The 13301-nt window shown below is 46.0% G+C and overlaps 1 protein-coding gene across 1 annotated transcript in view; it reads right to left on the reverse strand.

Annotated features, from left to right (window-relative positions):
• ALKBH1 (alkB homolog 1, histone H2A dioxygenase) overlaps positions 1-13301 on the reverse strand; it is a 21701-nt gene continuing 8400 nt past the window's right edge. The window contains exons 2-6 of the mRNA XM_084630669.1: positions 11299-11407; positions 8631-8793; positions 4337-4427; positions 2173-2366; positions 1-1605 (exon numbers count right to left, since the gene is read on the reverse strand). Of these exons, the coding sequence (XP_084486795.1) occupies positions 1182-1605; positions 2173-2366; positions 4337-4427; positions 8631-8793; positions 11299-11407 (981 nt within the window). The 3' untranslated portion in view covers positions 1-1181. The remainder of the gene's footprint in view (positions 1606-2172; positions 2367-4336; positions 4428-8630; positions 8794-11298; positions 11408-13301) is intronic.

A 13301-nucleotide genomic window follows, 5' to 3' on the forward strand; every position in this document is an offset into this window, starting at 1 on the left:
TCCAAGAGAGATAGAAATCTTTAATTTAAAAACAGAGTAAGTGTATTCATGGGGAAAGCATGACAAAATACCCCTGGGATAGAGCGTTGCCCTCAAACAATTAAAATTGCATTAAAAAGCAGATAGGAAGGTCTGAGTCCTAAAGAAGATGGGCACAGAAGCCAGTGTTTTCCTTATTTTGTTTAAATACAATTACCTTTTGGCAATAGCGATAGTCACTGATTAATCTCTTTTTTTGGTACTTAATTTACAACTTCATTGTTCCTGCTTGTAAGCCATTCTCCTCATGCTGCTCCTTAAAGGAGCCAAGCAGGGACTGCAGAGACCACATTCTGCAGACAACTAGAGGGATCGATTCTGACAGAATAGGGTCTAGGGCTCAGTCACAGGGACATGGGGAGGAGGCCTGAACAGAAATCAGTAGGTATTCCAGGGAAGCCTGGCCCTAATTATTGTGCTCTAAACTCTGAGGTATTTAAAAGAGCCCAGTTCTACTCATGAGATGAGTCTCTGCTGCAGGTTGTGGGGTGTAAACAGAGAGTCAGAGGGCAGGACTCCAGCTAATACAGCAAGCCTTCTGCAGAGCATGTTTAGGGTAGCCTCTGGTTTCTGAGAGCTGAGTCAGTATGAGCTGCAGATGTGGCCTCATATTAAAAGCACAGTAAGCAGATGCTCATTCAGACACGTGTTGCCATTCAAACTTGTGCATGATCAGCAGTGCACTTCAACTGGGCTTTGTAAATCAAATACTTTAACATAAGAGCAATCACACCCTTCCCTTTGCTAGCACCTTCTATCCAAGAATCTCAAAGAGCTTTAGCAAGCTTTAATGTATTGAGCCTCGAAATCCCTGTGATGGGGGTATTTTACAGATAGGGAAACTAAGGTACAGAGAGGAAGTTATTTGCCCAACGTCACATCGCAATTTCATGACAAAGCTGGAAACAGAAGCGAGTCCCCACCCCTGTACTTTGGCTACATGAGCATCCTTCCTCCGCTTCACAGACCCTCCCCTTTCCCCACCACCACCATTTTAGCGCTAAAGATCACAACTATTCTGCTGGAGTCCCCTATTCCCTCCACAATTGGATGGAACTCCATATGGTCACCTGAAGCATCTGCCCCACCTGGGAGGTTACTGGCCCAGTCCAAGCCAAAGGCCCAAGAGTGGTCTCCAGATCTCAGCTGTCTGTATCGAGTTTGTGCCGCTTGACTTCACTATCCTCCTGGTGGTAACAGCTTTCAGAGGTTGCATCCCATTCTTTGTCTCTCCTGGACTCATCTGGAAAGCTCTGACCCACAGGCAGCACCTGTCTGATGGTCATGTTAATGCGGGAAGTCTGCAAATACTTGGTACAGATCTGCCAGTCCTCTTCAGAGCAGTGCTCAATGACTGAGCGGTCAGGAAAGTCTGAGGGGAATGCCTGCTCTAGGCACAAGGGCAAAGCTGTCCCCTCAGGGTTTGGGAGGACCCGTGGGACAGCATGGTACAGCAGGCGGCTGAAGCCGGACATTACCATGATGTCCCCACTGTGCATGAACATGGCTGTCGGGGCTTCATCACGCTTCAGGCCCCCCAGTAAAAATATGGAGGATTGTCCAAAACTGCGAAGCATGAGAGGTTGCGGGTGGGGGCAAAAGGAGAGAGAGAAAATACACACAGAAGGGAAAGCTCAGTTAGTGAAATAATAATTATGTGCAGAAACAGGAGGATTTTAATCAGCTAAATTCCTCTTTATATGCCAGATGGACCCTCTGTTACAACTTTAAGTTTAGTGCACATAAAACAGACTAACTGTGCACTGGTTTAAGCTGGGCAGGAGCTCTGCTGATGGATTTCATTCCTGCCCTTCAGCACTCGCCTGCCATTCAGCTATTCCAGTCTTGGGTCTCCAACTCTGCTGATGTGCCCCACAATCCTGAGGAGCAGCATCCACTGTAATTCAAAGCCTGTGCCCTTTTCATGCACTGCTCTGCTTATGCACCTCACTCCTGACCTACAGCATCCCTGCTCTTCAAGCCTCTGGAGGTGAAAGGTTACAAACAGACAATTTGGCACTAAGTTTCATGGGTCTCCCGTAACCTTAAGTCAGTTTACAAAAACATGCATTCAGCAGAAGATAAATGGATGTGCTGCCCCTCCACAATACACAAGCCCTTCCCCCAGCTCACCTGAATGATAAGAGAGGCTGAGAATGGTCCAGCTCAGACTCATCCACGTGAATTCCCAGCGAAGAATCAAAATGATAGTAGTTCAGGATCCCTGCCTCAGCTTGGAAGCCCTGGAAGCCACATGCAGCAGCCACTTGCTCTGACAAAAAAGCAAGGTCTGAGGGGAAAGGAGTGTAGTGATCTGCTGAGTACTTCTGGAAAAGGGAGGACATAGAGAAAAGAAATGCTCAGGAAAAACAGAACCCAAAAGCAGTAAAATCAATTTTAAAAAACATTTAGTGAGAACTCGGGGGCTTGTTTTACAGTTTATTGCATGCTAGCGCCGGGTTGACAGCTGGAGAGTGACATCTTATATTACTCCAGAATGGTCACACACGGGCAGCAGCAAGGCAAACGTCCCTCACACCCTGCTCTGGATGAACACCCTTGGAGGGATGAAATAAATTCAGGCGCAGTAGCCCATTCAACTCTGGGTCTGTGCTGAGACCGCCACAAGACATACATGCTAATTAGTGCCATGTGATATGGTGATTTAGGTGGTAGACCTGAGGCCACTAGGAACTGCACTGAGACACTCAACATTTTACATGGACTTGAGTTATGAGGAGAGGCTGAGGGAGCTGGGATTGTTTAGCCTGCAGAAGAGAAGAATGAGGGGGGATTTGATAGCTGCTTTCAACTACCTGAAAGAGGATGGCTCTAGACTGTTCTCAATGGTAGCAGATGACAGAACGAGGAGTAATGGTCTCAAGTTGCAGTGGGGGAGGTTTAGATTGGATATTAGGAAAAACTTTTTCACTAAGAGGGTGGTGAAACACTGGAATGCGTTACCTAGGGAGGTGGTAGAATCTCCTTCCTTAGAGGTTTTTAAGGTCAGGCTTGACAAAGCCCTGGCTGGGATGATTTAACTGGGAATTGGTCCTGCTTTGAGCAGGGGGTTGGACTAGATGACCTTCTGGGGTCCCTTCCAACCCTGATATTCTATGACTACTGAGCAGCGGTCAGAGAAGACCTACTTAGTCATTACCTCAGGTTGGGAACCTAGAGGTGAAAGGCTCTGAGTATCCCATCACCAAAGCCCAGAGCCAACTAGCTCTGCCTCCTCTTTGAACAAAAAATATCAAACAGAGAACTGCAACCCCACCATTTCCACTTTTCCGTTCCTCACTGACTATCTCCGACAGGGGAGACCAGGAGGGAGCAGAGGCATTTTCATTAAGGCTGTTCAGTAATAGGCTCACTCTGTACAGATAAGGCTGCAGGTAATTTGGCTAAGTGTGTCTGCAGCGCGCTGATAGACTGTGCCCTTGCTCTGCATTCCTCTCCCAGCCTCCCTCAGATTGAGAGTCTGATTAGAAAGGCCATTTTTGTCTCCGAGATCTTCAATAACCGCATGATTCCTGCTGGCTGGCGAGGCTTTGCTATTGCTTCAGGCTTGAAGTTCACAGCCACCCCAGCAACAATCACCTCTACGCCTTACCAAGAGGAAAGGTCTTTTTACAGCTAGTCTACACTAGAAGCGCTATATCGGCACAATGTGAAGATGCTCTATGTCAACAGGAGAGAGCTCTCCCATTGGGACAATTACTTCACCTCTGCAGGAGGCGGAAGCTATGTCGGTGGGAGAGCGTCTTCCCGCACCGACATAGCGCTGGTGTGGACACTGCCTAGGTCACTAACTTGCGTCGCTCAGGGGTGGCTTTTTCACACCCCTAAGTGATGTAAGTTATATCGACTTAAACTGTAGTGTAGACCTGCCCTCAGAAGTAGTTTCCACCTTCACATACCCAAGATGAGGAGATATGTCCAATTACCAAGTTACACTGTTTCAAAGGCCACCTCCTTTCAGTGAGGAAGAGATACTCTGAACAGAGGATCAGGCCTGCAGGCCAGATGTGCCCCACTGCACTACCTCCCAAAGGAAATGACACATGGCTTCACACATCTGCCATTAAATCCCCAACACAAGCATAGGATTTAAACTCCCATGCAGTCAAGCTCTGGCTCAAGGCCCTCCTTGAGAAAGAGCCTTGTGGGAACATACAGATTTCACTGCCATTGCATTCTGGGATGTCCTTCTCCCCTCCCTTTCTGATAGAACTGCACCCTCCATTCAGAGCATACAGGAAAAAGGAGAGACAAAAGAGTGATTCCCCTCAAATACCTTGGTATCCCAGTTATAATGGTAACCTACAGTCACCCAGCGTAGCTTCTCCAGTAAACTTCTGGGCTCCCGTTTGCTGGAACCTTTGCTCCTAAAAGACAAAATTAAAGAGACAATAGAAAGGAAATTTATTTCCTTCCTTGACATTCTCTGACATTGCTGCATGTAGAAATGGGAGACATTCATCCATAAAACAGCATATTAAACACCTCACAGTGGATCTTTCACTTACAGTGCCCAAATCTTTTCCTTGGCGCAGTTGCTGTGAAAGTTCAGTTTATGACATTTGTACAAAATGTAGGGGCCTGGAACAAACTGCCATCACTTCACTTTCGATATAGGAGCTACTGGAGTTATCATGGGATCAACAGAGGTGATCAATGGACTGAAGGAGTAGCTTTAAAAAGGTATGGAAAAACTAAATAAGTACAGCTTGGCCTAAACTACAGCCTAAACTACAGCTAATGTGGGGAGGGAACATCTCAGCCTATGGACATCTGAAGGGTGTAAACAAAAAAAGAGGAGGAAGAATTATGTAGGGCAACACATGGGGTATAACTTGAAAAAAGGGATGAAATTCAGAAAGAGAATATTTAGGCTGAACTAGAGGACAGTGAGTTAGATGGGTCAGCTGTGTAACAGTCACCAAAGAGAAGGGATAGATTCTCTGTTGCTTGGTGCATTTACAAGAAGAGTTGATGACAGACTGTGACCAGAAGACGTCATGGAAGGAGTAATGCTGCATTGGCTGTGAGATATATGCTGGATGAACTAACAAGTCTGCTCCATCTTGTAATATCTATGATTCTAGAATACTGCTGACAATCATCCAGACTGGCATGCAGGACAAAAAGGGAGTTCCCCAAGTATTTCTAAGGAAGACAGTCTGCGAATGGAAATGTCACCATCTTGTGACACAACTGTCTGCTGAAGTGACAGCCCTAATGCAGATAGAGCCACTGGCCTGAGCTAGCAGAGTAGTATTCTTCCACGGCTGAGAAAGGATGGAGGGATAGGGAGGGGAATAGCCTCTTGGAATGTTCTCTTGCGCTAGGAGATGGTGGGATGCCTGTAGGGATTCACAAGAGGGCAGAGCTGTAAGAAGTCACATAACAGCATGTCAGTGGCAAATATGGAGGGGGCTGCATGCAGATGAAACACCTCCCAGTCATTTATCCCAGCATCTGCAGCTCCTCTTTCTTTATTTTATTACTGTTTGCTCTGCTGTGAAAGAGGATCTGTATCCAAGCATTTTGATAAATAATAGCGCCAGGAAGGTTGGCTTTCAGTTATAAGCTTGTTAACCCAATTATACACCTTCTCTCTTAGCAAACAAGAAGCATGCTGTTTCTGCTGCCTTTGCCAAGTCTGACCCAAACTTCAATGTTTGGCTGTTGCCTTTCCACTTTTTCTGCCCTCTAAACGACCGATCTGCAGATAGGAGCACAGCTTCTAGCCTGAACCTTGGACAGGTCTTTAAAGGCCAACTTCCACAGCTCCCATTCCAGTTTCCTTCTTCAAGGTACAATACTGGGAACTGCAGTTACTGTAATGCAGCAATACAGTAACTTTCAAATATCTGCTGGACTGAGTAACCAGTGGAGCCTAGAGGCACATGGCACTGCACTTCAAGGGAGAAGCTACGACTCCCGTGCACTTCAAGGAGAACTTAACATGTGCAATTAAAAAACAATTCTACTAGAACCTCCGTTTTCAATGTTTTCCTTCACCTGTTTTTTCTTACAACGCGAGGGGTGTTTCTGTGACACCACGATCTTCACTTCTTACATGTTCAACAGCTTATTTGCCCTGAGGCCTTAATACTTTATGTGTAATTTCACAAGTGGTTGCTGTGGAGAGGAAGGTGATATTTCATACTCTTGGAAATGATAAATTACTAGGACTGGAATAGCCAGGGGTGCTGCAGGTACTGAGAGGTATCAGTAGAGCAGAGCTGCGTGTGTGGAAGGGGAACAAAACTGAAATAGCAGGGAGCCGACAGGTTAAAACTGAAATGCATTAGCAGAACTATGCGGGGTGCCCAGTTAATTAATAGCAGGGAGAACTACAGAGCATGCATGAGATGCATCAAAGCACAGCTCTGGGAGAGGGAGGAGCTCAGAACTGGAAAAGGAGAGGGCTGTGGGTCAGGAATGAGATGCACTGGCAAAGATATGCAAGGATGCATGAACAGAACCTGCTTGGAATAAGTAGGGCTCTAATTCTTCTCTTTCAATAGCACTAAATTCACTCATATTTTAAAAGCCTGACTGTTGCATGTGCTAAAAGGCTTCTGATGGTTCTTCTGGGGAGGCAATGGAGTTTCAAGGTTTTTGGTTTATGTACTCTTATATAATGTATTATGCTCCAAAGCCCAAGTCTTCCTGCTGGCATCAGCTTCCTCCTCAATCCCCTGGTGGTAACTGCCACTATAACTTGAACTCCCTCAGAAAGATGGCGGAGGAATGCACTAAGCCCTCTGGAACTGCGAGCAGTTCCCAATATTTAGGAGGACACCCAACTTCCCCTTTGCCAGTGATGAGTGCTTGACAGGGGCCTTCAGGGAGTGGGAACGCCAAGATTTCTCTAGAGCATGGAGTTCCTGCATCCACAGCTATCTTAAAAGTGTGCCCAACCTTAAAGGTGGGTCCTTCCTTAATCCAGCAACTCTCTCTGCACCCCCAAAAGCCCTTGCCTCAAGAAGACAGATGAGCTGGCTGGGTCACTCGCTCTCCCCTAGTGAAAGTGCCCACGCATCAGTTTGCTTGCTCGTTCTCTCAAGTGAGTGCTTACTAAAAGTGCTAACATTTCTCTCAGGCATCACACTCTTGCAGCACTGCTTTCAGCTGAATCAGCATCAGCTGAAAATTAACCTCCGGTCCTGATTGCTCTCTGTGCATGCAGAGGATGCTCCTAGTAAAGTCCTGCCACGTCACAGTGGCACCCCAGTTCTCTCACCTGGTGGGTTGGGGGCACTATTGACCAGATTTTGACAAGCAACTTTCATACTATATTGAAAGCAGAAATGTAAAAGCCAAGACTTCAGAAACAAAAAGCCAGGAATACTTCACTTACCCTTGGATCAGCACAGCACGGGTAGCAGCAAGACAAGTTTCCATTACAGCACTCTGCAAATGTGCCTTAAGAGGGCTCACCTCTCAGGGTAAAAGGGGAACTGCATTACAATACAACATTTCTAGACTGCAGTACCTTCCTCCTACTGAACCCCAGGAGAAAAGAGAAGCAATTTCTCAAGGCAGTTTTGAAGGAATGAGGGGGAAAGCATTTTGCTTTCATAATGGGGCTACAGTGGCTCTCCACCTCTTCAATACAGCAGGGCATTTTTGCTCTCTTGATAAAATGTTAAGCGCATCTTCTGGAAGGGAGAGGGAATGGACAGGTTTGCAGGCAAGGAGGAACACAAAAGGAAACTGGTTACAGGAACTGTCTCCTGGTTATGGAACCTTTGGAATCAAAACAAGATTAGAAGGTGAGACACAAGACTGGCTGGCTCAAGCGGTTCTAGGAATGGGCTGTGGAGCCTTTCACCTACAGGACACTCACTGCCAGGTTGGAAGTGTGAGGCGGGTTGCCTGGCAGGCTCAGAGAGTTTGGAAAGAGGCTTTTCGCCTCTAGAGCACTGGCTCCAATCTAAGGCTTAGAGGGACCTCACAATCCCTGCTGCCTGGGCTCACTGTGGTACAGCCCCTGATCTCTAGGATGAGAATGGAGAGAGGCAACGGTTATCCTACTTACACGCTTGTCACCGTCTAATGGATTCATAGCAACTGGAGGGTCCTGTTCCCTGGGCAGGAAGAAGGAGGCTTAGCAGAGGTGCACACCAAGCAGTGCAAAGACCTAACTTGAATTTAAGATGTTCAAGTCCATACCACCATGTGAAACCCTTCTTCTTGTGCAATATTCTGCCAGTTCCATCCCCTGCAAATATACCAGACTCAGACTTCAAGGCCAGAAGGAACAATCATGATCATCTAATCTGACCTCCTGCACATTGCAGGCCACAGAACCTTGCCCACCCACTCCTGTAATGGACTTCTAACCTCTGGCTGAGTTACTGAAGTCCTCAAATCACAATTAAGACTTCACGTTACAGAGAATCCACTATTTACTCTAGTTTAAACCTGCAAATGACCCAGGCCCCATGCTGCAGAGGAAGGCGAAAAAACCCCAGGGTCTCTGCCAATCTGACGTGGGGGAAAATTCCACTAGCTAGGTGCCAAATCCTTCTGGTTTTATTTGGTAATCTGAGATTATTCGGACAGTCAGGACTCACCTCAGGTGCTCCTGGCTCTGCCCCCACAGATCAACGGTCTCCTCAGCAGCCATGTGCATGTCCAGATTGCGCACATTGGGTTTTTGGGGGTACAACTTGAGACACTGCTTCACCCAGTGCCGCTGGCAGCCCGGAAGAAAGGGGTTTGAGATGAAAATAAACCCTGTCCATACAGTAGAAAAGAAAAAAAAGAATACAGTTAGGTGTCCATCCATTTTTCTAAACCCTTAGCGTTGGAGGGACACTGAGAAACTCTCTTATGTGCTCCAGCACTGACTCTATGCATGGGTGGATGAAGTCTGTTACCGAAGTACCAAAGAGACAAACTAATCCCATAGCCAGTGGGTTTATTCTGCTCAAAGTAAAGGACTGTAGGCACTAAGGCTGCTGGCAGTGGAGACAGTGGAGCTTTGGTGTGAGGAAAAAGCAATGACAGGAGAAGAAACAGTGTTCCAGTCTAACCACTAATTACAGGTGGCTGGAGTGGGCAGGTAAATATTCCTCACAGCCTCCTTTTCTCTGGGCTGAATAAGATTTAGTTCTTGGAATGTTCCCTAATAATTCAGCCCTGAAACCAGAGAAGGGGTCCTTGCCATGTCAGGGTTGAGGCAAACTGGTGGGTGCAAGGTGCACAGGGGACGCTTTCCCTGCCACCAGTCCACGTTATATCTGTCATGTGGATCTAGAATCTCTCCAGGACTATCAATATGGTAAAGAAAGCAAAAGAAGTTTACAGGATTTGTTCAGCTGGGTTCTTTTGAACTCTAACGACATATAAGGTTAAACAGAGACAAAATCAGAAACAGATGAAGACAAGCAGCAAGGCTGAAAGTCTCAGTGGGATACAAACTTACATTGAAGCTTTATGAAAGAGGTAGTAAAGGCACAGAAAAAACCTCCTACCAGCACATCTTATAGGCCTTTCAACAGTAAATTAACTATCTTAGAAAAAGTGCTCTCAAGTTATTAGTATACTATTTCTCATTCCACTCAATCCCCCACACCCTCCAGATCATGGGGCTGCCTTCTGACAGCTTTGGTTACAAGACATTCCCTCACCAGAAGTATTAATTTTATTCTGCTGGCGTCTGTATGGAACAGAATAATAATAATACTGCTTTGCCCTTTGATAGATTTATACCAGGTGTTCTCAAAGCGCTCTACAACATACATGAATTACACTTCATTAGATGGGGATTATCCTAGGTCACACAGCAAAACTTGGAATAGAATCCACATGTCATGGGGGCTGGTCCTTTCAGGGGAGTCAGAGACTAGTCTACCTGTGACAGGCATGGCTAGAGAATGAGCAGGACCAGTTGCCACCTGCAGAGGGCAAGGAACCTGAAGGGCCAGTCTGTATTTCACTCTAGTTTCATGGCCTGCTGACGGCATTAGTTGGTGGTATCTCCATGGAGCCATGAACCTACGCATGTATTTGGTGCAGTTCAAGGAATCTGCCAACGCCTGTCCCTTCTGAAGTGAGAGCCTGGTGCACATCTACATAGACTGTGTCAAGTTGCAGCCCCTCTTCTGGCTCCTCCAAAACCTCTTACTGAGGTTCTGGCTGCACTTTTTCCCACATCTCCTCACACCCCATCCATAGCTCTACAAAGTCACAAGACCTCCTCATCAACATCCGTATGGTGCTGGCTAAGATGGCCACCATCAAACTAGGAGAAGGAAGCTACATATGGGGGAGGAAGGGTGGAGGAGCATGCTCTGCAACTGTGAGGCCTATTTCCAGTCCCTTGTTAAATCGCAGCCCTGAGCAGAATTCCTATGGGAAGTGTACACTAACCCCTTAGACACCTTTGAAGAACAGCAGTCGCTGTTGGGGAGAAGGGCGGGGGGGGGGAAGGTCCCTGTTCAGTGTCCCCTTTTGGTTCCCTGATTTTACAGCTTTGACCCTCCTGTTCATTTAGTTCATTTGTCATTTGGTTCCTGGGGCAATCTCAGTTTCAAAAATGGTGGGCTAGCTCCAGAGCAGAGAAATCAGTAAGCCTGGAATTCTAGTTTTCAAGAACAGTAACTGTAGTTACATTCAAAGTGGCTTATAGAGCATATGTCACAGGTGACATACACCCAACAGAAGTACGAGAAGAAGCCTTTAGTTACTGGGATCTGCAGTCTCTTAGTCTCCATTTAACTCCTGGAAAAGTCTGTCTCCTGAAATTCCACTGACAGCTTCAACTGGAGATGGGATTCCCTTTCTCTTACTCTGCTCAGCTGTTCTGCACTGTTGCTGTGCATGGTTGAACATTAGTGACATTTCATCCCAGAGGTGACTGCATTTCAGTGATGGGTGAAATTATTCCTGTAGCATTTGAAATTTGAGATGGAAGGTACTATGGAAATGCAAGATTATCGTCACAGGGTACGTCAACGGATTTCCAGTCTCAAGATGGAAGGTGGAGTTGGTACAGCTCAAAAAACTCAGTTTATTCTTCTGTTTCCCTCTTCATGCATACCAAACTTCAAAGCACTAAATCAGTTCCTCTTCCTCCTGCACTTGGGCTACAACTTCTATCTTACACAGACAGACCTATATCAATTCTTCAGCCAGGGCAGTAAGGCCACAGAGTACAGTGTGGGGAGAACAAGAGAGGGAGACAACTAAATCAGAGGTGGCAAGGCCATGTTTTGTCTTGAAGTCAGATGCACTTACCTGGGTAGCCATCCAGGCCATAGGCTTTCCACTGGCTAACTGGCCGCAATCCTGCTCTGTAAGCATCTTGATCCCTGACTGAAGAAATGCTTAGGTCAGAGCTGACCACCTGGCAGGAGAGAAGCAAAAGTCAGGCAAGTAAACAGGGCAAAGATTTGACACCCCTTCAAATATAGACAGATGGAGTTTATCTGATTTATATTCAACTAAGTTAAAATAGGAGCATGGGAGTCTTTCCTGCTATGTATGTAAGTCAGGAAGGAGTTCTACTGCACTATGTGGGGCTATGCTGTAGTGTATTAGTGTCTCAGGGACTCTAGTGATAGGAATGCTCCCAGAGAACTATTCCCTTAGTGAACTTGCAGGAGCACAATCAAATTGTTAAACTAGCATGAGTATATGACAAATCAAACAGAAGCTAGAGCCTCTATCATACATCATAGGTCAGAAAGGAAACCCCTCATTCTTAAAGAAGTAGGGGCAGCAGGGAAAAATTACATGTGGCCAGAAAGAATGCTACTGTATTCACCTATTCACAGGTTGCAACCTCATGCTGGTGGTGACACATTCATCAAGATGCACTCGATAGTAATGCGTAGCACTTATATAACACTTCCCACCTTCAGAGCACTTTCCACCTTCGGAGCACTTTCCAAACATTTGTCACTCATCACAATCCCTTTGGAGGTAGGCAAGTATTATCAGAAAGGGAAACTAAGATATATGAAATGTCTTGGCCAAAGCTACACAGTGAGTCAGAGCTAGAACCGGTAGTAGAATTGTTCCCTATCCTGTGCTCAGACCACACATTTCTCTTTTTCTTGTATCAGAATCAGCAGCTACAGGGTTAAGTGTTATTCTTTGCACCTAATTTGGATTGTTTCACTGATCATGTTCTCTCTCAGCCTAGGTCTACACTACCCCAGCACCCCATCAACGTTCTGCGGATCGATGCACTGGGGTTGATTTAGTGGGTCTAGTGAAGACATGCCAAATCGACTGCAGATCGCTCTCCAGTCAACCCACGTACTCTACCCTGAATGAGAAGAGCAAGGTAAGTCGACAGGAGAATGTCTCCCATTGACCCAGTGTAGTGTGGACCCTGCAGTAAGTCGACCTAAGCTACATCGACTCCAACTACGTTATTCATGGAGCTGGAGTTGTGTAGCTTAGGTCGACTTACAGCGGTAGCGTAGACATAGCCTTAGTTCAACAACTCAGACTCCACAAGGAATGCGGTATAAATGCCTAGGCAGAGCTTCAGTCTCACTGCACACTCAAAGCTGACAGGGCCTCAGTTTACAGTCTTCTGAATCAAAAGACAAATACCTACAGATAGGTAAATATTTTGTTTTAGTGACATCTTAAATTCTATAGAAAACAGCTAGATCTGAGTGAAATGTGTCAGGGGACACTAAATCCTTGGTATTTAGGAGTTTCCTGAACCTAACCATTTTTACTGGTTTGCTCATCTCTCAATAAAAAGGAACTTTATTACTGCAAACCATGAACAGTCATTAGCTCAGAGACTCCTGTCCATGGAATGTGCCTGAGAAGGTTCTTTCCTCAGCCAGGGATGTCACCACAAACTTCCCAGCTCCTGCCTCTAAAAGCTGCTAATACACCAGCTGCAGCCCTTTCTTCAGAATAATAGAAATTGCTCCTGTGTCCAAAGATCTACATGCATTGAATTAGATAAATAAACCTCAGAGCAAGACAGCTTGGAGACATTTCACATCATCAGAGAACTCAGCTGCTTGAAGAAGTTTATTGGAGAACAAAAGGTATAATATCTGGCCCAGTCTGTCTGGCCTTACACTCACTCCTCACTGAAGAGAAGATCCAACACATTTTTAGCCCATGGGGGAAAAAAAAAATACATCCATTGCCAAATATCAAATAACCTGCGATGGTGGTAGGGACAGAACAGAGACACAGAAATGGATCAGACACCGCTGATGCTTTCAGTACTTAGAAGTGCTTAAAATTTCCCAAAGGGACAG

The sequence above is a fragment of the Lepidochelys olivacea genome, assembly GCF_965140295.1.
Source record: "Lepidochelys olivacea isolate rLepOli2 genome assembly, chromosome: 6".
In the NCBI taxonomy this organism is placed as follows: Eukaryota; Metazoa; Chordata; order Testudines; family Cheloniidae; genus Lepidochelys; species Lepidochelys olivacea.